General features: G+C 37.6%; 1 protein-coding gene across 12 annotated transcripts in view; it reads right to left on the bottom strand.

Moving 5' to 3' along the window:
* UTRN (utrophin) overlaps nt 1-26,329 on the bottom strand; it is a 575,792-nt gene that overhangs the window by 130,733 nt on the left and 418,730 nt on the right. For all 12 annotated transcript variants that reach the window (XM_063666718.1, XM_063666723.1, XM_063666719.1 and 9 more), the window contains one exon: nt 22,021-22,177. In XM_063666718.1, the coding sequence (XP_063522788.1) occupies nt 22,021-22,177 (157 nt within the window). The remainder of the gene's footprint in view (nt 1-22,020; nt 22,178-26,329) is intronic.

The following is a 26,329-nucleotide window of genomic DNA, read 5'->3' as shown; positions in this document are numbered from 1 at the left end:
CTGAAAGATAGCGATATTAAAAAAAAAAAAAAAAAAAACTGGAGGGAAGTGAGGGGGCAAGCCATGAGAATATCTGGCAAAAGAGCAATCTAGGCAGAGAAAATGGAAAGTGCAAAGGCTCTGAGGCAAGTGCATGCCTACCTTAGAGATTAGTGCTGTCAGAGCTGAGTGAGTGAAGAATGAGGGTGATTGCTTCTGTTAAAATGTTTTCTATCACGGAAGTTAGAGAAAGAGTCCTTGTGGTTGATGGGAGAGACACCTAGCAACCACATACATCTCTATGCAGCAGACATCTGGCTACTTGCTGACTCGAGGCTTGACCATTGAGCTAAAAGTGCTCTTACATGACAACCTGTCACAAAGCTTATGTATTTTGCATTCTACAGGTTGAGCATCCCTAATCTGAAAATCCCAAATCTGAAATATTCCAAAATCTGAAACTTGAGTGCTGAAATGATTCCACACCTGATACTCTTGCTTTCTGATGGTTCAAATGTATACAAACTTTAGTGCATGGAATTATTTAAGTATTGTATAAAATTACCTTCAGGCTATGTGTCTAAGGTATATCTGAAACAAATGAATTTCATGTTTACACTTGGGTCTCACTCACAAGATATCTCATTATGGATACACAAATATTCCAAAATCCCAAAAACTCTGAATTTTGAAACACTTCTGATCCCAAGAATTTTACACAAAGGATGCTCAGCCTATAGTAGATATGTGAAAAGACGTTCAATTCCCCTCCCAGACAAACTGTATACAGTGAAGTTTTGGCCTCCCAGCAGTAGACCAGCATCAGTTAGAACAAGTAGGAAGATACAAAATAGTTTCAAAAAGGAAAACTGAGGCTGGCTGTGGTGGCTTATAACTGTAATCCCAGCACTTTGGGAGGCCAAGGCAGGAGGATTGCTTGAGGCCAGAAATTTGACACCAGCCTGGGCAACATAGCTACACCCCATCTCAATAACAACAACAAAAATTAGCCAGTCATTGTGGCATGCACCTGTAGTCTCAGCTACTCAGGAGGCTGAGGCAGGACTGCTTGGCTCCAGGAGTTTGAGGCTACAGTGAGCTATGATGGTGCCACTGCATTCCAGCCTGGGCGATGGAGCAAGACACTGTCTCAAAACAACAACAACAGCAACAAAGGAAATACTGAAATCATGTTTTAGAAGTTGTATGCTCTGAGGTGTTTAGTAGAAGGAGATATAATCCCAAATACCTCAAGAGTCAAAAATAACAACTGGAGAGCACAATGATTATCTTGTGTCCAAATGAAAACATTCAAATTTTCTCCCATCCTTAGGAGGCATTAAAGTGTATAACAGATTTTCCAACAAAGATTTCCACCAAAATAAAAATTTTAAAGTACAAATATATAGAATATATAAAAATATGCTAGGCATAAGAGAAGGCAACAATCAGCTATAAACCGAATCTTTAAGAAACTTATAGTCTAAAGAGGAAGAGAGAACAATACTAGCCCACAACGTGGTTAAGTGCCACAAATCTTTGAAAGAGGTACACATGGGGTACCGAGGAGCCTCATTATGAATAAATACACACAGGAGGGAGGGAGGTCAACCTTCTCAACTACACATGAGCTGTGTGTTGAAAAAAAAATTGTAACTAGCTTAAAGGTAATAAGGTGGAAAGCAACTCAAGAAAACAAATAGAATAAACACATTTAAGGTAATGTATTCTCTCACGGCTTTTCCGATTGTGTACCTTCCACATACTTACTTAAACTAAGTGAAGCCCTGAAATGGCAGATTGATAAAGACCTGATTGTAAATATCAGAATGTAGCTACTAAAAATCACAGTTTCCATTCTCATCACAATTTCCAAGAGCCCGAATTCACTTTATTGAAGACACCCTTCCTCCTGTCTCACCTCTCCGACTCCTTCGAACTCAGGGTGCTCTTGGATGCTACTGGTGTGCCTCTGAGCACCAGACAGCCGAATAAATTGCTGCTTATTCAACTTTAAATGTCTATAGAGAGATTCCCAATTATCCTCCTTTAATGGTCTTGGAACATTTCTCCCCACCTGCTATAACTTAGTGAGAAAGACAAGGGTTTAAAAGGTAAGATGGTATAAAGAAGTGATTGGCGTGGCTTAGGGTAGAAATACTCGGAAGTCAATCAGCTGCTCTTCATTTCCTTCATGAGCATGGCATCAGCTCACCATAATGGCTGGGTTGCTGACATCACTGACAGAGATGGGATCCTGCAAATCTTTTAATAAGAAAATGGGGTCTAAGAGAACTGGAGGGAAGAGGGTAATCCCTGCGAACCCCTTGTGTCCTAAACTAGCAGTTGGTCATATGGACTGAGCTAAGAACAGAGAAAAGCAAACATGTGGGTGTGAACTAAATCCTGGGGTCACCCCCCTTCTTTAAACAGCAACTGTTTCCTAACCTTTCTTCAATCTAAAGCCATTATCCAAATTGTCCATGTATCAAGCACCAAACTTTGCTAACACGCACTTTTCTTAAAATTTTCTAAATTACAAAATTAACATGATAGATAAATCAGATCCTGTCTTCTGTTGAAAATCTTCCCATGGCTTCCTGTTGCACTTACAATAAATTCTCAACTTCCTACCAAGGTCTGGACCCTCCCTGCTCTCTGATGTCATCTCCTAATACACCCTCATTTCTAGCTTCAAAGTCCTTATTTCTGTTCCGAGAACATGCCAAGCTATTTCCTCCTCATGGTCTTTGCAATTCAGAAGGCTTTTGCTTCAAATTTTCTTTCTTTTTTTTGAGGCAGAGTTTCGTTCTTGTTGCCCAGCCTTGAGTGCAATGGCGCCATCTCGGCTCACCAGAACCTCCATCTCCCGGGTTCAAGCGATTCTCCTGCCTCAGCCTCCTGAGTAGCTGGGATTACAGGCAGGCGCCACCACGCCCAGCTAATTTTTTGTATTTTTAGTAGAGACAGGGTTTCTCCATGGTCATGGCTGGTCTCGAACTCCCGACCTCAGGTGATCTGCCCGCCTTGGCCTCCCAAAGTGCTGTGATCACAGGCATGAGCCACTGAGCCTGGCCTTGCTTCAAATTTTCAATAGCTGTGCTCCTTCTCATTAGATTCCAGCACTCAGTATATCCTTTGGATTAATGAATGAAAAAATGAATAAACTGGCATAAAAGAAAATGTGGAACCTCAGGAGGCCATTGTTAGAGGGGATCAAGGAAGGAAAACACCTGAGAAATGGGAGTATTTCATACAAAGTAGGTCTCTGGAAGAAAGCAGCATGGAGCAACTCCACAGTAGGAAAAGGAAGTAGTCTTCCCCTTCCAGCCCCCATAGAAGACATTATTATCTCAAGACAACATCTGTGTTGTTTCGCTTTCTTAACAATCTCATTGACCCTCACTGGTGAAAGTCAAAGAAATCCACAGGGGTCACCCCTTTTGACCCTTTAGGGATCCGGCTCCAATGCCACCTGCACCACCAGCATGAGCTGCAGCCTTCCCTCACGGGGATCTAGCATTCACCACACTCCCTCACCATGGCCTCTTTGCAAACCAGACACAGATTTGCAGCCAAAGCCTTAGGTACCATCCAGTCCATACCACACAGGCACACCCTTACTCACCCTGTGCCCATGAGCCCTTACTTGGGTTTGTCCCTTAAATTCTCTGCGTGTTAATCATCTCTCTCATTTTACTAACTTCACTGGTGAGACAGTGAATGAAAAGATATTTTGAAACTATTCAGTGCTGTAGAATAAAAAATTACTTTTTTTAAGAGACAGGGTCTCACTCTGTTGCCCAGGCTGGTACACCATCAAAGCTCACTGCAGCCTTGAACTCCAGGGCTCAAGTGATCCTTCTGCCTCAGCCTCTTAAGTAGCTGAACTACAGTTGCATGCCACCATACCAGGCTAATTAATTTTTTTTTTTTTTTGTAGGGACAGGGTCTTGCTCTGTTGACCAGGCCAGTCTTGAATTCCTGGCCTCAAGTGATCCTCTTGACTCTTCCTCCCAAAGCACTGGGATTACAGGTGTGAGCACCACACCCAGCCCATTACTATTAAAATGATGCTAATCTAAAATTCTACCATGTTTCTCAGCTCTTGTCCCAGACTGAATTTCTTTCCAAAGCCTCTGTTCACTCTTACTTGTAGAGGAAGGTTCTAGCCATTTTACCTAGAGCTTTGGTTGACCAATGCCAGAACAAAGCCCTCTGTTTGCAGGAACATCTGAAAGTAGATGACTTAACTCTTCTAAGGGATAAATTATTTAATTATGAAAAAAATGGGCTGGGTGTGGTGGCTCAGGCTGGGCGCAGTGGCTCATGCCTGTAATCCCAGCACTTTGAGAGGCTGAGGCGGGCGGATCACAAGGTCAGGAGTTTGAGACCAGCCTGGCCAACATGGTGAAATCCCCGTCTCTACTAAAAATACAAAAATTAGCTGGGTGTGGTGGCAGGCACCTGTAATCCTAGCTACTCGGGAGGTTGGGGCAGGAGAGTCGTTTGAACCCAGAAGGCAGAGGTTGCAGTGAGCTGAGATGGAGCCATTGCACTCCAGCCTGGGCAACAGGGCGAGACTCCATCTCAAAAAAAAAAAAAAAAAAAGAAAAGAAAAAAATGGAATTATGTGATTCTCCAAGATGAAGCCAAAATGTTTCATAAGCAGAAAACTGTGTTGCAAGACTCTTATATCAGTTTAGATTCTTAGAAAGCAAAGAAATAAATGTAGTGTTTTTTTTGTGAACCAATTTGTTCCAGAATAAAAGGGCAAAGCAATTCTCTAAGGAGGTATAAATGGTCAGCTAGATGACATCACACACACTAATTTCGTATAAATATAAATTTCTTCAACTAATGTGTTTAACAAACCATGGAGAGCTTTTCTGCTATCCTTCTAGGCATGACTAACCAAACATCAAACCAGTTCTCCTCTTCCTCTTTGTGGGAGAACCTTGACTCAGGTGTCTGATATTCCAAAATTGTTTTCTAAATTTCTATACATCTATGAAGTACTAGTATTTTACTGCTAACCATACAAGGATCACTAAAAATAGAACAAAATGAGAAATCACAGGCCAGGGTATGGTAAAGCTTCACTTTCACACATTGCTGGAGGCAAAAAATTGGTTTGATCATTTGGGAAGGTAGGCTGGCAATATATCAAAAGTCATTACTATGGTCATATTGTGTGAAACAGGAATTTCACCTTTGGGAATATATCCTAAGAAAATGATCCAGAAAAGCTATGAACACAAAAGTGTTCATTATAACATTATTTATGATTTTTAAAAAATTGAAAGAAACTTAAATCTCCAACACCTGGAATATACTTAGGTTCTATGACATGGCCACACTAGAGGCCATTATGCAACCTTGAAAAGTTATTGTGATAATGACCACATAGCAACGTGAAGAAATAGGCATGACATGTATCTAAGTGAAAAAGATGACATAAAAACTCGGCACCCAAGTAAAACTATGCAAAAGGTAAACATGAAAAAAGGAAATAATGCAAAATGAAAAGGGTTGTTATGGTGATAAAATTATGGCCATATTTTTATTCTTTATTTTATAAACTCTGTAATACGTTATTATTTTCGAAATTAAAAAGTATACTTTTAAGAAAGGAATGCCCACTAGAATTGAGCTCATTTAGCTTTGAATAAATTACTACTTTCAAAGAACAGCATTATTAAGAATTACAAATGTGTTTTAGAAGCCCATTTTTTATAACTGTAACAATCATAAAACTTTCCCTTTATATTTTGCTTCAATGACCTGGGGCTAGATTTATTTATAAAATATAACGCATGACAACATAGGCACTGAATGAGAGACTCCATATGTTTAAGCTTCTCCCTGCGTTTGTTAAGAATCTCAACTCATCTAGCATTCAAAGGTATCAAATTCCTACAACAGACAGAAGCACGAACACTGGAAGAATCTAGCAATATCCAGCACATACAGCTAAAAAAAATAAGCTATATTTAAAAAGTTATCTCAACAATTAAAGGTATGCCAACTCATTTTCCCTTATGTAAAAATCTTTCCCATTCTTGAGTTGAACAATTTAGGCAGTATTAAGACAGAGAATATTAAGACAGAGAAAAGATAACCTCTGAACTGACTACAATATCAAGGCACAAAGTGCAATTGTGTTATTTAATTTGCTTACATTTCAAATACGTCACGTAACAAATGATTTCTAGCTCTTGAGAGAAAATTATTGCTTACACTTCTATGTCAGCTATTACCTTTATTAAAGATTTGGCTATTTTAAGTAGGAATATTTTCAAAATGTAATATTCTTTAGAACACAAATGAATAAGAAAGAATTATTGAGAAATAAAGACACAAAAGGAACATTCACACCAAAGGACATGTTCCCTTTGGGTATAGTTCTTTCAGTCAACATTCAACTTTTATCGAGCATCCAGAGTACCAGGCATTAAAAAAAAAAAGACACATAAAATAAGTCATTGCATTAGATTCTGATAAATGCTATAGAAAAAGAAAGAAGTAGAAAAGGCTGAGGGGTCGGGGGGAGAGAGAGAGACAGAGAGAGAGAGAGACAGAGAGAGAGAGAGAGAGAGGAGTGCTCAGAGGGAGCTGCAGTTCAAGTAGAGAAGTTGAGTAAAGCAGGGGCATTCTGGGCAGAGCAGACAGCCTGGCACTGTGACTGAAAGCTCAGCAAGGGACCGGTGTGGCCGAAACCAGTGTGTCAGAGAAAAAACAGCAAGAGGAAATGAGCAAGGTGTGAGTAGGGGGTAGGTCAGATCAGGTAGGGCCTTGTAGACCATTCCGAGAACTGTGGCTTTTCCTCTGAATAAGTCAGGAAGCCCCTACAGAGTTTGATTTATTTTAATAGGAACACTCTGGTTGCTGGACTGATACTTCCAGAGACAGAGGAGTGTGACAGGTGGTAGATTCAGATTCTATATTTTGAACAGAGAACCAACAGGATTTCCTAACAGACTGAAAATGAGAGAAAGACAGGACTGAAGGTGATTATTATTTGTTACCTAAGCTACTGAAATAATATTCCTACCAATTGAAATGCGGAACACTGGGTAGAACATGTTATAGGGGCCAATTCAGGAAGTCAGTTTGGTCATATTAAGTGTGAGGTATTTATTACACACTCAAGTAGAGATGACATGTAAACGGACATATCTTTGGGAGTGCTTGGCATATAGATGGCATTTTTAAACCCAAGAAGGAGTGAATATAGAGAAGGTGACATGGCCTGACAAGTGACACATCCCAATTTTAGGAGACAGGGGAGAGAAGGAGGAACCAGGAAGGGAAACTGAGAAAGAGCTACCAGTGAGGTAAGAAAAACATCAGGAGAGTGCGGTGTTCTAGAAGTCAAGCAGAGTCCGAGGAACAGTTAATAAGTCAGCAAGAAAGGTGAGGTCTTGGAATGAACCCCTAAGTCAAAGCTCAGCCAACACTAACAAACAGAGACATCACAAATTACAACAAGGGGCATGTAACTCAGAGTGGGGCTCAGGATGGCTTCCTTACCTAAGGAGATGGAAAGACGCTTGAAGCAAGTTTTAAGAGGCATTCAATATTGTGTTACATGTTTCAGAATATATACGTTAATGTTCTTTGCAATGCAAGCAGGTCTGGCTATGTGATTGCAGACCTCAGTGTAACAGGGCCCCTTGTCCAAATATTACTAAGAATCTCAAGATGGCAGCAGAAGAACATTAAGCCAAGTGCAGAAACCTTGTAAGAGCAGAGCCCTGTGTGACTGCATGGGACACCTGAGAAGCTGGCCCTAAATGCAGGGCAGCTGAACTATAACAAATAGAGGTATTGCTGGTACAGCAGGCTTCTTTAGCTTTTGGTTTCAAAAAAGCAGTTAACTGCTTACTGGAGAATATAAGCAGAAAAAAATAAATGACGCAAACATGAGACAAATCTGCTAGAATGTAATTTACTTTTTTCCCAACTTGCTTTCAAAGCTAAATCAGCATATATGGATCTGAAGTCATTACAGAATGACATCAAAAAAGGGCAGAGCACTCATTAAATTTGATAGCACTAATAAAACTACATGAAAAAAGAGACAGAAAACAGGCTTACCTTCCATTGGTATGCAGACAAAATTAAAAAAAAATCTCCTACATAGTGCCTTGAAAGTTTTGGTTAACATCCCTCAATGAGCAGTTAATATACAAAATTCATTTTGGTTCCACCCCAGTGACATAAAAAATAATACCTGAATCAGAATACTAAATATCAATATTAAAAATGAGACAGAAATTCTTTTGCTTTTCATAGTAATAAAATAGTATCCTTCCCTGTACTCTCTTTTTTTTTTTTTTTTTTTTGAGATGGAGTTTCACTCTTTTTTCCCAGGCTGGAGTGCAATGGCACAATCTCGGCTTACCGCAACCTCCTCCTCCCAGGTTCAAGCGATTCTCCTGCCTCAGCCTCCTGAGTAGCTGGGATTACAGGCATGTGCCACCACGCCTGGCAAACTTTGTATTTTTAGTAGAGACGGGGTTTCTCCATGTTGGTCAGGCTGGTCTAGAATTCCTGACCTCAGGTGATCCACCCACCTCAGCCTCCCAAAGTGCTGGGATTACAGGCGTGAGACACTGCACCCTGCTTTTTTTTTTGAGACAGAGTTTCGCTCTTGTTGCCCAGGCTGGAGTACAATGCTGTGATCTTGGCTCACTGTAACCTCCACCTCCCAGGTTCAAGCGATTCTCCTGCCTCAGCCTCCCACGTAGCTGGGATTACAGGTATACACCACCACACCCAGCTGATTTTTTTGATTTTTTTTTAGTAGAGATGGGGTTTCACCACGTTGGTCAGGCTGGTCTTGAACTCCTGACCTCAGTGATCCACTTGCATCAGCCTCCCAAAGTGCTAAGATTACAGGCATGAGCCACCGCACCCGGCCCCCTGTACTCTTTAAAATACATGCACACATAAATGTAGTCCTTCATCCAGCTAATATATGCAATACAGGTTGAGTATCTCTAATCCAAAATCTAAAATACACCAAAATCCAAACATTTCTGAGTGTCAACATGTTACTCAAAGGAAATGCTCTTAGGAGCATTTTGAATTTCAGATTTTTTGATTAGGGATGGTCACCTGGTAAGTGTAATGCAAATATTCGAAAATATGAAAAAATCTGAAATCTAAATACTTTTGGTCCCAAATATTTCAGCTAAGGGATCCTCAATTAGTACCTATTCTAATGTGGCACTGGATTAGGTGCCGAACTTGTATTTTCTTCTTTCAGCCTTATTCTAAGTATCATCACAAAAGGAGGTAAGCAGCACCCCTTACTCTATTGCATATTCCCAAAACATGCCATGGCTAATTTGGAGAATTTCCTCCCTAAAGCATTTTGGTAACACCCTTTAGTGATTTCTTACTTATTCCAAGGCGTCTTTCAGCTCAAAAGCATCTTGCTCTGTGGAGCCTTTCCCAATCTTCCCAAGCACAAATAATCGTGATTCGTGTCTCCTTGGCTGTGTGTCCATGCCTGTATTACAGCACTTTTAATATCTACTGTAGTTACTTGTTTTCAAGCCTGCATCACTGTTAGACAGTGAAGTGAGCTCCATGATTGCAAAAATAGTCTTACAAACTCATGCATGCTTGGCACCTAGCAAAGTATGCAGCAAACATCAAGTACAATATCTAAGTTTCAACCCGAGTGAATATATGAACTGCTAGATAAAATAAATTATCTCTGGGCTAAATATGTGCAGAGGCAGTAAAATGATTGTTTTTAAAAGGGTTCATTGGTTTTACAGGACTCTGTTTCTTCCCTACATTTGTGATCCACTCTTAATTTTACCACCAGAGAGTGACACCTATTAGGCTGTCTCACCTCTCCCTCTAAACATGGATATTCTATGGCCCTTTGGGGTAAAGTTGCAATATTACATATTATGATTAGGAGACAAGTCCAGGTGCAGACAACTAAATGGGGTGTGGCAGGTAGGTGCGGGCTCACTGACAGAACTGCTGCTTCAGGACTGCACACAAGTAAAAGCTTGACTAATGGGCCTTAGAGAGCTGAGCGTTTAATAAGGAGTAAGTCAACATAGATTAGCAAAGGTTGGAGAGGAACTTGGAAAATAATTTTTTTTAATTTCAGAAAAAGACAAGTTTCCCACTGTAGGCAACCTTCTAACACAGCAAGACCTCAAAATTACAGAATTGCAGGCAGAGTCTCCGATTAGTAGGGAAAAAAAATTCTACCACACCTACGTGCGCACACACACACACACACACACACACACACACACAGCCTAAATTTAACAGGAGGGTGTTGTTGTTTTAAAGACAATGTTAGAATTTGTTATTTTAATGAGCAAGTTTGCTAATGTTTCTTGGCAATTCAGCTTAAGGCCAGATATGTTCTGAGTCTTGTATAATAAAGCTTGAATATAGGAAATAAACTGGGTTAAGCAAAGGCCAGAGTAGCCCTGAGGGAAAGAACGCACAAACAAGAAATTATACCTGAATCATGCACTTTCAATTATTCTAGATTTGCTTTTCTAACAACAAATATGCATTCTATTGGAGAAAGGGTATTAGAGCTCTGATAATTGCTCCTACATCAGTTAATATTTACATTGTTATGAAAATGAAGTGCAAACTGAACAGTAAAATCTGCATCGGCAATTTTATCCACTCGAGAGTTTTGACTAGAGTAAATCCATAACATTATGAACGCTATATACATTGTAGGTGCATTATAGGTAATTGTTGACTGAATGATAAGCTCACATTCTTGAAAGGGAAGTTGCATATAAGTGACCTCAGCTTCTTCAAAACTTCAAAAATGAAACTAAAAATTTGATTTAAGTCATTAGATGGGAAGATTCAACTTTACCCATTTATTTTATTATTTATTTAGTAAGTTAGTTAGTTTGTTTTTTTTTTTTTTTTTGAGACGGGAGTCTCAATCTGTTGCCAGGCTGGAGTGCAGTGGTGCGATCTCGGCTCATTGCAACCTCTGCCCCCTGGGTTCAAGCTATTCTCCTGCCTCAGCCTCCCAAGTAGCTGAGATTATAGGCACCCACCACCACGCCTGACTAATTTTTATATTTTTAGCAGAGATGAGGTTTCACCATGCTGGCCAGCCTAATCTTGAACTCCTGGCCTCAAGTGATCCATCCACCTCGGCTTCCCAAAGTGCTGGGATTACAGGTGTGAGCCACAGTGCCCGGCCTATCCATTTATTTTAAAACAGTCCTTAAAGCACTATATATTTTTTAAGTAGCAATTTATTTTAACATTTGAGGGAATTAAACATGTACTTACATGAAATAAATAATATGATTGTGCTGTTTACCAAACTGATACTTGCAAAGACTGGAGGGTGACCCTTGTCTAATTCGACAGGTTAATCTAGATAGTAATTGAAAGCTAGTTCTGTTGGGTTATACTAGGTGGTAAATAACAGGTACTAATACAGTTTTATTTAGTTAAAACTGCTCATGTAGCCTATATAGTTTTAAACAAAATAAAAATGATCAAAACTATCAGAAAAGACTCCCGACAATTATGGGAAAAGATATCACCCACCTTTTACTGAGTGTTTACTATGTGCTAGGCCCCAGGTCTCAAATGTTTATGTATTGTTGAAGCACTGAACAAAGTATTTATTATTGATGTTGCTGAAAATACATCAATGTTCTGAGACACTGATTAAAACACCCAAGAAAGTATGCACATTTAATTAAGGATCAACAATACACTGATGTTTCATAATAGCAGTGCCTGGGGCATTTACACTACGGAAGGAAAGGATGCCAATCTGTGAATCACTCATTTCCGTGTGTAAGAGAAGGGTTTTGAGCTGAGTCTTTGCTATGGGGCTTCCTGCCTGCTCATCACTAGGGTCTGCTACATTTTTCCAGCAGCATCAACATCACTAGATAGTTTGCTTTTCTGCTTTGTTTCTGGCCTGTAGAATGATTGTCAGGTTTTGGAGCCCACAATGCCATGTTTGGTTTTCTGTTTTTTATATCTGATCTATAACTGCTAGGTGTTTGAACACAGGAGATGCTTTAAAGCATTGCTTTATATCCCCATTCTAAGGGGAAATCTCAGAGCCATCATCTAAACATTTAAATGTAAAGTATTCCCTCTGGATACAGCCAACAAACCACAAGCACAGGGCTTTTAGTAATAGGAATTATTAAAATGTATCACTGAGGTGCAGAGGTTATACCTTATTGCTCTTCGTACAGAAGCATCAACTTTAACATTAAGGCATTTGGTGAATAGTGTGGATAGGTGGGTGGGTGGATGGATGGATGGATGGGGAATGAAATGATTGGCACCACTATTATCAAAGAGTAACTATGAAAAGGAGTCATTAAATCATTTATGTACATATAAAGGACTAGAATATATAAAGATAGTTAGGAATCGGAAGACTCAGAATACATGAGTTTCTATACATCAACCCCTAAATAAAAGCTGTATATAGCAGCATTCAAAACTTGCATTTATGAGATCATACATTTTAGAATAATTAAATTAGTGTTAAGTTCTTTGTCTCTTCACAAAATTCCATCTGATATTCTTTAGACATCTTAAATTAGCAGTGAGAGTTTACGTCAAATTAATCAGTATTGTGTTGCTTGAAATAAAGTAATTCAAACTATTACCTTAAGATTACAGAATGAATTAGAAATCAAGTACAAGGTCCCCTTCTTTCTATGGGAACTTTTAGGGAATAAAAAACCTTGGCTAATATTAGTATCAAGCCATCTGAGGGTTGATCTTGATTGATTCTAATTATGTACTTTTGAGCTGTAAGACAAGAGTTCTTTGTAGCTAAAAAGATTTTTTAACTTTATTACAAAAAGGAAAAGACCTAAAAAGTAGAAGATCAGAAAAAATACTAACAGAATTTATAATAATAGACAAGACTAAATGGAAAGAGAAGCAACTGTATTTCAGTAAGCTAAAACATATCTGAAAAAATTGGTCTTAAAAGTTATTTTATGTTCGGTTTAAAGCTACATCATAATGTTATAATTGAAAAGAGTTCTATATTCCCTTAAAGAAGAGATTGGAAATAAATGAGCACATGAACTAAAAGCTTGCCTGAATTGTAACAAAGTGCTATGGTTTGAATGTCCCCTCCAAAACTCAAGACGAAATTTAAGTGACACTGTGCTGATATTAAGAGGAGCAGCCTTTAAGCGGTGATTAGGTCATGAGGGTTTGATCTTCATGAATGGACAAACGTCATTATCACAGTGGGAGTGGGTTAGTTATAGAGGGAGTGGGCTCAAAGGATAAGTTCAGCTTCCATCTCTTCTCTGTCATGAACACTCTCTTGCCTTTGTGCTTTCCACCATTGGGTGACACAGCAGGAAGACCCTCGTCAGATACCGGCCCTTGATTTGAACTTCCCCGCCTCTGGAACTGTGAGCCCAGCCTCCAGAAGTGTGAGCCAAATAAATCTCTATTCTTTATAAATGACTCAGTCTCTGGCATTCTGTTATAGCAGCAAAAGATAGACTAAAACACCAACGGAGAAAAGTTGGGGGTTACAGAAGTGGATAACTGGGCAAAGACAACCTGAGATTTGGGATAACAATGTGCAGTTCACAGCTCAGCCATAACCTTTTGGGAAATGATTTCTCAAAACACAGAGAACAGGAACTCTAAGTTTAAGGATAAGCAGAGGATCTCCCTTGAATGTAAATTTCATGTAAACAGGGACTGTGTTTTTTTCTATACCAAGACCTCTCTGGTGTCTTAGATCCTAGAAGAACTCAGAGCGGATAAAGGCATGAGGAGTCAGAGGCCCGAGGAGTCAGAGCCTCTAGAGATGAAAGGAAAATATGAGAGGCCAAAGGCAAAGCCTCTAAACACTTTATCTAAAAAATGGCACTCTTTTTTATCGATTCAGTTTTGGGACTGGAAAATACAGAAGACTTCTTGGTTTATACATAGTCTTGTAAAAGAATGGGTACTTACAGCACTATTGCAATTCCAAGTATTGAAGCAATCACGGAATTACCTCTGGACTACAAATTTACAAGATTCTCTTCAAGCAATTCAAAAACAGCTGGCTACTATCCAAACCTTCCATTGGTCTTATCAAATGATCAGACACTGATAACCAAACAAGTTATCTTTACTGAAAAGTGAAGTAAAGACCCATATATGCAGCTAAAAAAAAAAGTTAATTTTCAAAAAAATACCATAAAAGGCTTTAAGAAACGAGTTTTTAATGAAAATTGACCAAGAAGTTGATATTTGTCCATAGGTCTCCTTTTTATAAGCCATCTTGATGTTTAACAACTCTTATTATATTAAAATCTGAGTATCCTAGAACTTAAAAGAACCTTATTGAAATTTTCTATACGAATAGTTTTGAGATTAGAATTCACCTGGGGACACACACCACACACACACACACACACACACATTCACTCTTACACAAATGCCTAGTCCAGCAGTTCTCAAAGTGTGGTCAATAGACTAATAGCATAACATTACCTGAGAACTTGATAATGCACATTTGCAGGCCCCCCCAAAACCTGCTCAATCAGAAGCTCTGAAAGTGAGGCCTACCAATCTGTGGCTTAACAAGCCCATCAGGTGATTCTGATTTACACTATAGTTTGAGCCCATATCCTCCAGAGACTGGCTTAATTGGTCTGGGTAAATATAACTGAGCATTGATATCTTTTATATGCCCTAGGAAAGTGCAGCCAGAATTGAAAACAACTGATCTATACCAATTCTTTCAATTAATAGCCTCACTAAGTCCAGTGAGATTAAGTGATTTTTCCAAGCTATTAGGTTTTATGCTATTCCTGTGTTCTCCCAAACAAGAAAATAAAGAGACATGATTTCTTCCCTGATCATACAGCAAGTATGGAACAGAGATGGTCTAGAAGTCAACTATCTCAACCTCCATTGTTACCCATTAGGTTTTTTTCTCTCTAATAATGTTAAAAGCTATTTAATTTATTTCATCAACTTTAACCCTTACATTCTCAACTGGGAACAAAAATTGGTTCTTGGGGTGAAAAAAAAATCTTAGATATGGATTGTGACCTTCCAAAATCATCCTACCCAACAAAATCTTTTGTATTAATTTCTCTCATTAGGAAGAAATTTATAGTTAAAGCTATTTAATTTAATTTGAATTTAATTTTTGTAATTGAAAAGGAGGGTAATGATAAAAAGGTTGAGAAAAAATGCTTTAAAGGGTTTTACAGGCATACTACAATCCAGGATTGCTGTGTTCTATGTGCTATGTATAGTCCTATTAGTAGCTCTTTGTTGCAAGATACTTGGAGCCAAATAATGTTTACAGTATAGGTTCCTGGCTACTCTTTATGCTGTAATTTCACTCTGTCTATCATGGGCAGTATTAGAAAATACACTGGTTTTCACACACTATCAGTATTTTACCTGGATTGTAGTGGAGAATTTAGCATATTGATGCACGCAATGGAAAAAAAAAGAATTTTGTTAAAATTTGTAAATGTTCAGAAAAATCCCAGATATACAGTGGGATGAGTATCTCCGGGTAGGTAAAAAAATTACCGAAAATTTTCCCTCACAGTCAGTAGCTTTGTTTGATATTTACCAATAAGTATATGATGACATACTTGAAATGTATTTCCAGAATGTCATTGGAATATTATAATGAGAATACGTAATCAAGTTTAGGACTAACTGAAAGATGCTGTCTCATGTATGCTTAAATAGAGAATTGATTTCTTTTAAAAATAAAGCTATTTTTCCTTAAAAAATAAAATAAACTACCAGGCATATAGTAAGTAAATGAAAGTAAGAGAGGGAAGGAGGGATGAAAACTCAGGTTTCCTTAAACTACACTGTGCCTCTCATGTTCCTCTACCGTAAATAAGAGGACTGGACTCTTATTTCTTAGGGTCCTTTCAGTCCAGTAATTGACAATTCTAAATTATACATGCATATACACTAAATAAAGACTTTTCCTGATCAATAGAATATGACAGCAGAGAAAAAGGACATTTTCGAGGACTTAAAAAAAAAACCTGCCCTGAAATATAGAGCAATCTCTTACACACCCATAAGAGATTTTGATTTTAAGAAAAGACTCAGGATAAGTTAGAGACTTATGTTTATGTTCAAACACTGGCCAAAAACTATTAAATAAACTCTTAGGAAGGGAATTCTTGGATGCAAGGCTAAGGTTAAACTATGCTTAGACTATTCAATAATTATGACTGATGATGTTCAGTAAGATAAATAATTACAGGTAGGTACCACACTTCTTCAAATATTGCTCTAAATCTACAAATGCATAATCATTAGCCCTAATTGTAATAATGTAGATTTATATCAGTATAAATTAATGTTAATTATATATATTTTATATAATATTTATAGTAATGTAATTTTAAAACATCACTCTTGGCAATTGGTAAAGAAGGTTGCTTTTGACAGAATACACATAATTAAATAAAATTATATACTGCCCTTCAGCACTTTACTTTTCCTAAATTACCTTCATTTCCACTATTTCATTTGATTGTCAGAACAATTCTGTGTAAAAATGGAACTACTTGCTACAGTTTGAATGTCTATGTGTCACCAAAATTTACAGGTTGAAATCCTAACTCCCATAGTGATGGTATTGGGAGGTGGGTCTTTGGAAGGTGATTAGGGCATAAGTGAGGAGCTGTCATCAATGGGATCAGTATCATATAAAAGACTACCTTCCACTATGGGAGGACACAGTGAGATGACATCATCCATGAACCAGACAGTGGGCCCTTACCAGACACCAAATCTACTAGTGCACTGATCTTGAACTTCTCCGACTTCAGAACTGTAAGAAATAAATTTCTGTTGTTTATAAGCCACCCAGTTTATAGTATTTTGTTATTGCAGCCCAAAGGAACTAAGACACTACTTATTTCCATACACTGAAGCTTGGGTAAGTCAAATGACTTTTTCAGGGTCACCCAGGTCATCAGTGACAGAGCCAGCCTTTAAATAAAAGTATTCTCATTCTAGCTCAGTGCCTCTTCTACTACCAGTACCTCACTCACACCTCTAACCCAAATTATCACACCTATGAGGAGCCAACAACCCTCCTTACCTGCCTCCAGTGCACCCTAAAACTCATGGCCACACACAGTTCACAGTAGATTATCTACATTACAGATCTTGTGTCTCACATTAAAAAATGTGACACTGGACTTTCAAACCTTTACTCACAAAGCAACAGCAAATGTCACAACCTATAAAGAAAATATGAAAAATTCATGTTTTTGGGTTTTTTTGTTTGTTTGTTTTTTGTTTTTTTGAGACGGAGTCTCACTGTGTCGCCAGGTTGGAGTGCAGTGGCGCGATCTTGGCTCACTGCAACCTCTGCCTCCTGGGTTCCAGCAATTCTCCTGCTTCAGCCTCCCAAATAGCTGGGACTACAGGCGCACGCCACTGTGCCCAGCTAATTTTTGTATTTTTGGTAGAGGCGGGGTTTCACCATGTTGGCCAGGAAGGTCTCAATCTCTTGACCTCGTGATCCACCTGCCTCGGCCTCCCAAAGTGCTAAGATTACAGGTGTGAGCCACCGTGCCCAGCCAGAAAATTCATCTTTTAAGCTTTTATTTCTTCCCTTGAGTTTTTCTTTTCTGTAGGGGTAATGTCAAACATGATGACAATTAACATAATTATTAATACATGATGGCTACCCTGGAAGGAATCATGGAATCCTCCAGCCCTGTGACCTCAGCAATGACCTACAAAGAATGCTTACCCCAAACCCAGCACACCTTTCTGTACTGTATCATGTTCTAGAGGAAGCAGATAACTGCAGGGTTTTTTCTATAAACTCTGTGAATCAATTTATTCAGCTAATCTATACCGAGTACTAATTTAGCAGAAAGCTAGCATTATACACTAAAATATTAGTTCTTGAGAATAATGTTAATATTCATTTCTTTATTGTCCATTTTCGGAAGGCAGCTAAAGAAAAAGGGTGAAAAAGGTGGCTTCATATTCTTTCATAAACTAAGCTAGGAAAGTGACAGAGCAAAAAAGAGGGAACAGACTCAAGTAAAAACAAAACCAAAAATGTGAGGATATATCTCCAGTGCTTAGAATGGTGCTAGGACATAAAAGTTACTCGGTAAGTAGGTTTTAAATGGATGATGATATATTTGGAGTCAGACAGACCTAAGACCCACCGCTCCACTTGTGCAATGGATTGCATCCTGTCACTGTTTAAGCTGGTATCCTCTCTCCTGCATCACTGATTCTTCCCACTTCACAGAATCATTCTTACCAGCATAAAACATGCTGAATAAGAAAATAATATTAATATATTATTTCATAATTCACTACTCAGCAATGAGTTACAAAACCACTACTTGACCCTACATTCTTTCTTCAGCTACTATCTGATTTTTCTGTTACCTTTGTTGTAAAAGTCCTTAAAATGGTTTTCTGTACTTTTGTTCATATTCTCTTTTGAATCTACTCCAATCATGCTTCCAACTCCATCGTGCCACTGTAACACCTCTTGTCCAAGGTCAACAAGATGGTATTGAGATGATTAATTTTCTGTCCTCATCTTATTTAACCTCTCAGCAATATTTGATCCTTGTGATCACGCCCTCCTTCATAACACACTTTCCTCCTTTGGCATCCTGGACTCTGTTCTCTCTTGGTTCTTCTAGCCTTCTGGCTCCTCCTTCTCAGTTTCCTCATTTTCCCAACCTCTGAAGTTGTGGCTTCTCAGGGCTCATTTCTTGGAATACTTTTTTTTCCCTTGGTACAATCACATACAATCTCTCCCTATAGGTGATCTCATCCAATGCCAGGGCTGATATACAGGCTGACAATTTTGATCTCTAATCCTGATCTTTCTTCTAACTTCAGATTTATATATCCAACAGCTTAAACATCTATAAGCTTAACATGTCAAACATCAAGCTCTTACATTTCCTTCCCAGACTGCTCCTCCAGCAGTTTTCTTATCTCTCTAAAAGGTACTTCCATTTTCCATTTATTTTGTCCAAAAATCTCTGACTTCTGACATCTTTGGCTCTTCTTCTCACATTCCACACATCCAATCCATCAGCAAATTTTGTTGATTCTTTCCAAATGTCTTCAGAAAGCAGTTACTCTTCATCATCTCTCCGGCTATACCCTTTTCCAATTCACCACCACTTGGGTTACTGAAATAGTGCTGAACTCCTCTATATTCTACTCTTCATAATTTACCTATATTATTACATAATATTAGATCACAGCACTATAGATACCTACATCTTCCATGGCTTCCTCTCTCATTGAGTAAAATCCAAAGTCCTTAAGAAAGAATATTCAAGGACCTAAATGATCTGAATCCCTTTCTCCCACCTGCCACCCCAGCTTCATCTCCTATCTACTATGTTTGGCTAAATTTTTTCAAACATATTGGTCTCCCAGCTATTCCTCAAATATGCCCCAAACATTGCAGGCTCTGTGGTCTTTGTGCTCTCTGCCTCCTTTCCCTAAATGTTCTGCTTCCAAGAGGGGTTGCTAAGTGCTTACTACATCACTCCAGGTCTCTGTTCAAAAATCACCCAATTTGTGACACTTTCCTGACCTTCTCCATATAAAATAGCACCTTGGCCTATAATCCCACATCCTCCTCTATCTTCTTGACCTTGCTTTATTTTTCTTATTACCATAGGACATATATATTTATTGCCTATTTGCCTAGTGTCCATCTCTCACAATCAGGTAAGAACCTGGTTTTGTTCATTATTGAGTCACCAGTGACCAGAATATGCTGGTTTGTATTAGGCACTCAATAAATACTTGCTGAATAAATGAACCAATTGTATTACCATCATTATCAGTATTATCTTCATTACCTAAAGGCTTAGGTCTCAAGGACTGAAGCAGAGCAACTGCCTGCAGTGCTCTAAGATAGAGCAAAACACAATCTAAATCCAGGTTACCTTGCTGGGAGGGAGGCCAAAATACAGCCAGGACAGACTGAGAGGCCGATACGTACTTTATGTGCTAAGGCCAGAAGAGGAAAATCATTTCATACCTCAAGATTTGGATTTCAGTAAACACTATTAGCATATGGCCATAAGCAGCTTGTATTCCTTACAGAGCACATCTATTAGAAGAGCTTTTTGTTATTCTGTTTCATCCCTAATACTGTAACCCACAAAAAGGGACTACTGTATGAATAATTAATAGAAGCAAAAGTTAGAAAAAGTTAGGAGAGAATGTGATTTCCTTAAATCGGTCATTTTAAATCTTCTATTATTATTATTATCTTGCATATCATACATCAACAGTGTTTTCCTTTTTCTTATCTTGGAGCTATTTCTCTATCATATTTCTGCTTCGAGTAGAAAGAAAAAAAATACACCCAAATGGTAATTTTGATAATCTAGCCACAAGGGTTCAAAAATCAAATAAATAAATTTCAGGGTCTTATCATTTTGTATTAAAGCAACTTATTACATAAGTGACATTTTCCTTTAGGAGATGTGTGCATTCGTGTTTGTCATTTTTAAAATGGAAATAGAATCATAATGTCACCTTAAAATGACCAGATTTAGAATGAGAACTTTCATTACATGGGAGAAATAAAAAATACAATAAAATAAAGATGATATGTATATACAAGAAAATGGGCATAAAGAGATATTAAAGAAATCAATGGAAAGTGAACAAGGCACAAATTTAATCACACAAGGATCTAAGGATTAATGTGTCAGTTGATAACATTTCAGCATATCTTTTGGCTAATCAGAGTAAAAGTATAGATTTGCATAGGAACAGAAATTTGAGCAGTATAAAAATGTAATCAAAGAAAGGGCTTGGCTCAGAAAAGTAAAACACATAAAATGATTTTAAACAGTATGGTCTTCATCTGCATTACTTTTTTTTTTTTTTTTTACTACAAGTCCTTATTTTTAACTTTTATTAAACGTAAACAAGATAGTTTGTAATTCCTCATGACACGATGACTTTTGAATTTAAGATTAAGTTACTTTGTAGTTTAAAAATTTTCTCAGGTCGGGTGAGATGGCTCATGCCTGTAATCTCAGCACTTTGGGAGGCCGAGACAGACAGATCACCTGAGGTCAGGAGTTCGAGACCAGCCTGACCAACATGGTGAAATCCCGTCCCTAGTAAAAATACAAAAATTAGCTGGGCATGGTGGCATGCGCCTGTAGTCCCAGCTACTTGGGAGGCTGAGGCAGGAGAATCGCTTGGACCCAGGAGGTGAAGGTTGCAGTGGGCCAAGATCATGCCACTGCACTCCAGCCTGGGCAACAGAGCGAGACTCCATCTAAAAAAAAAACACAAAATACAAAATTAGCTGGGTGTGGTGGCAGGCACCTGTGGTCCCAGCTACTCGGGAGGCTGAGGCAGGAGAATCACTTGAACCTGGGAGGCAGAGGTTGCAGTGAGCTGTGATCATGCCACTGCACTCCAACCTGGGTGACAGAGCAAGACTCCGTCTTAAAAAAAACAAAAAGACAAAACAAAAAAAAACAAAAAAAAACAAAGTTAGTTGGGTGTGATGGCAGGCACCTGTAGTCCCAGCTACTTGGGAGGCTGAGGCAGAAGAATCACTTGAACCCAGGAGGTGGAGGCTGCAGTGAGCCGAGATCATGCCATTGTACTCCAGCCTGGGCAACAAGAGTGAAACTTGGTAAAACAAACAAACAAAAAAACAAACAAACAAACAAACAAAACCTCAATGTATTATGATTCTAAAACCTAATAGAAATTTAGATAAACTTCATAATAAGCTAAAAGCAATATTATACTTTAGATACTGGTAGTGTTTGGAAAAAATTTAATTAAATGTGAAGATAATACAAATGGAAACGATGTATGCACTTTAAATGTCTACTGACAATTAAAAGCAGACGGTGGTGGTGGGGGGAATCCTGTGATAATTGGTTCAACTCTAACACTTATCTATAATTTTATTTCAAATATCTACCTCACTAGAATTTGAATTAAGCGACTCACTATAGGTTATCCACTTACCTTACAATGGTCATACTGGAGCTGTAAGGCTGGAATATCTCCTCCAATAGGCATTTGTTTCTTAAGCTCTTCATCTTTCATATTCAGCCATTTGATCAGTTCTTCTAAAGACATCAGCAACCTGTTCCACTTCTCAGCGCTGGCCTCCAAATGGGCCCTGTTGAGAGATAATAATAATAATAATAACCACATTTAGAAATGCAAATTACATTCACAAAATTATCTACCTTCCTTTAGCATAATAATCTTATCTGACCAAGTAATGTTTACTTCCACAAAAGAGACTGACTCCTTGTAAATACATATATATGTATTTATAATATATTACAATATATTATACATATATGTATAATATACATATATACAATATGTATAATATACATATATACAATATGTATAATATACATATATACAATATGTATATTACATAAATATATATATTTACACATATGTATATACACACACATATATCCATTTCCTGTAAGAAACAGCTATTTTGAATAGGCTATAATATTCAGAGGATTTATTGGTAATAACTATCAAAATTTAAAACACAGACCTATACAAAACGAAGGCTTTCAAGAAGGATGTCCGTGATAGAATGTAAAATTATAAACCAAGTTTTGATAGTTTATGTATAGTATATATGCACATCCAAATATATTTTTTCTCATTTTATCTCTATACATGGAGAGAGAGAGAGGAAAAGAATCACTAAGAGCACAGTAAATACCTAATTTTATCTATGTTTACACCATTTAAGGATTTACAACAGACTCATAATATTTTTCTTTCCATAAAAAAAACACCGATTAATCTTTTTTTTTTTTTTTTTTTGAGACAGAGTATTGCTCTGTCGTCCAGGCTGGAGTGCAGTGGCGCAATCTCGGCTCACTGCGACCTCCGCCTCCTGGGTTCAAACGATTCTGCTGCCTCAGCCTCCTGAATACAGCTGGAATTACAGGCATGCGCCACCATGCCCAGCTAATTTTTGTATTTTTAGTAGAGACGGGGTTTCACCATGTTGTTCAGTGTGGTCTGAAACTCCTGACCTCATGATCCACCCACCGGGGACTCCCAAAGTGCTGGAATTACAGGCGTGAGCCACCGCACCCAGTCTTGATTAACTTTTTTAGGAATGGAAATTACTAATGTGTTACTTTCTCTTGTAACCAAAAACTCCTTCTCTTGTAACCAAAAAGCAGAACAATAGCAATGTTTACCTCAAAAAGTTGGAAAATAATCAGGCATTGCTTCGACAGGATACTATTTGGCTTAAGGTTGACCAATGTCTAGTGACAAATGACCAGTGTGAATACAGAACAGTTGGGCAAAAGTCACTGCAGTACTTTATACTCTCATTTAAAGGTGAGGTCTTTGTTTCAATAATAATTTCTGCATTTAACACAGAAATGCACCTTCAGATTCTTAGATTATGAACTCCATAATCACAGATATGTTTAGGAAATACATTTTTACGTGGTTAAGGTTCCAATAAGAGCAAAGGCCCTTGAGAACAGGAGTGTAAATCTATGCACATGTTCCTTTTTTGCTCTTGCTAGGGCCCTGGTGAAAGCCCACTTATCCAGCCTCAGGCCCACTGGTGGACTAGATTTGAAAATATGGATCAGTCAGAAACAACTCCAGCGACTCAAGGAATCGAACTGGACTTGACTCAATCCTGCATCACCCCAGAGGGCAGACTGTGAATGTGGGCTTATGCCTTAACTTGGGGAGATGGAATTACTGTGACTGCCCATGATCTTTGAGGTTTAGAGGTGTAACAAGACACATGTCTGCCTTTCATCAGCATATGCTGATTAAAAAAAGCTAAGTGTGAAATAATAAAAGAAAAGTTTAAATACAGAATGAAGTTCAAAGCATTTTGTAAATCTCTGAGAACAGTATGATTAGAAAATTTATTTTCCTGTATTTACTATCAGTTCTATTTATTCCACAGGTGCTACAATTGAACTCGTTTTACAAAACTGTGGTTAACAAGGGCCTGATTCTGCTTGAGCTCCAGCTTTTCTGTGTTCATATTGACTAACTTTAGGCCAAATATGTAATTACCTTTCCCTGATAACTAATAATTTCATTTGTCACAGAGCAGAACTAAATAATTTCAATTACAGTAACTGAAAATTCTCTCTGTAGTTCTAAGCCATGTTGCAGCAAGTAAATTTGACTGAGCTACTGCAATTTCTTTCCAATATTTTTAATTGCAAAACCAGCTAGAAATCAGATGTCCTCAATCAAGAAGCACTTGAGTGTCTCCATGTGCAAAACATTTATACGTGTTCCCTGCCCTTTTATTTCAGATGATTTCATCCTGCATCTTCAATGTCTGTAGTTTAACTCAATAATCAATAACTAAATCATACATTATATTCCTTTGAAATTGAGTTGCAAACTTATTGTATTGAAATGCACACAAACATATTTTCCAATGCAGTCTTCTTTGACTGCACAGAAATAATGAAACTGATTACTGAAACTTACAGTATTTAGATTCTGAAGAACTATCTATTAATTATAAGGACGAAGACAATACTTTTTAAAAGAAATGCTGAAGTGGCTTTGAAATCAAAAAGAAAACATTGGTATATGTGTGCTTCTCTGCATCTTTGATTTTCCATAGTAAAAAGCAAGCTGATCTGGCAGAATCTTTGTCTGGCAAATCTGTTCTGGTTATTCTCAAATAGATTATAACTATGTGTTTAGTGGATTACTACCATATGCCCAAATAAATGCATGCTTCTGTAGTAGCCTTCAGTGTTCTAGTTTCATTTTAATTCTTTCATCTTGAAAGATGAAAGCCTTTTCTTGGGCAACAGGTCAAATGCTTTGTAAGAAGAAACTTTAAATTTGTGTTCAGCTTAGTGGTACTTTCTCAATTATCCTATAAGCATTTTAAAACTTAAATTTCTCTAAGACTATTGATAACTAGTGATCAACCAGATTTTCAAAATCTTCACATAAAACATTTCTTTATCAAACATATCTGTGGGCATTCATATTTTTAGACAATTGACTTATTCTAACATCTCAGCTGCTTCAGTTCACTCCTTTAGTACTTTGATATGTACAAAGCAATAAACACTTTTATTGACTGCATTATCAACCTAGGATGATGTCTACTACAGAATATCTTTTACGCAAGTTACCCCTTTTAAAATTGAATCATTTTTTACAACTCTATAAGCATTTTTAAGTGACCAGTTATTCTTAAAAAATGTAATGCAAAAACATGTTAGAAGGTAAAGACCCATAAAAATGGTACTTCATCATTTAAGCATAGTAGGAAGGAATTATGGAAGTAACTACAAACCAATATCTGTTTTAAATCAGCAAAAGCCTCCACCTTTCAAACAAACTGTATCTTCAAGCAAGTTATTATTCCTTCTCCCAGTGTACAGATATAAAAGGAAATAGTGTGAGTGAGTGTGAGAAGGAGCATTGGTTAAAATAAAATACAGTTTTTCATTTACTCAGTACAAGCAAACATTTACAGAGCACCCACTCTGGCAGATATCCCATCCTCTGTTGTGTAATGACTACCCAGAATCAAATGTCCAATTTGGTATTCTTACTACAAAAGTATATATATATTTTTTGGTTTATGGTAAAATCTCCAAACTATAAATTGGGTTATAATGAAAGAAAATAACTTAATTAGTCCAAGAACAACAAGTAACTTTAAAAGATTGTTCCTGCTCCCAGGAAAGGAATTAAGACATATTAGGAGAAAAGAGTCAAGTCTTCAGAATTCAGTCTGACTGTGCTGAAAAGAACAAAGCTGTGATTCCAATATGGTAGACATCAGCAGCATGTGGCTATTTAAATTTTAATTTAGGATAAATAAAATGAGTAAATTTTGAAATTCAGATTATCAGTTGCACTGGTCACATTTCAAGTGCTCAGTAGGCCACATATGGCTAGCAGCTATTGTATTAACCAGTGTAGATATAGATAATTTCTATCATTGGAGAAAGTTCTATTAGAATGTGCTACACTAGAGAAACCAGGAAAAAAAAGAGAGCAGTTGAATCTTCCTCTATTAGATTTGGAAAAAAAAAAAATTAGTAGTTTTACAATATGGTTAGGAAAAGCAACTATCTAAGGCTAAACATAGTGTCAATGACATTGTAAAATGTGGTAACATTAGATTTAAATGATGATGTTAAAGGTTAATCTTCTCTAAGGGCTTTTAAAAAGGTGCCCTGAATTTTTAAGAGACTCATAAAAGAAAGGGAAGACAGAATTTTATCTTTGAACTCTGTTTTCATTAGATTTGACAATTTTACTG

Source organism: Pongo pygmaeus, chromosome 5 (assembly GCF_028885625.2).
Source record: "Pongo pygmaeus isolate AG05252 chromosome 5, NHGRI_mPonPyg2-v2.0_pri, whole genome shotgun sequence".
NCBI lineage: Eukaryota > Metazoa > Chordata > Mammalia > Primates > Hominidae > Pongo > Pongo pygmaeus.
This window is presented reverse-complemented; position numbering and strand designations above follow the sequence as displayed.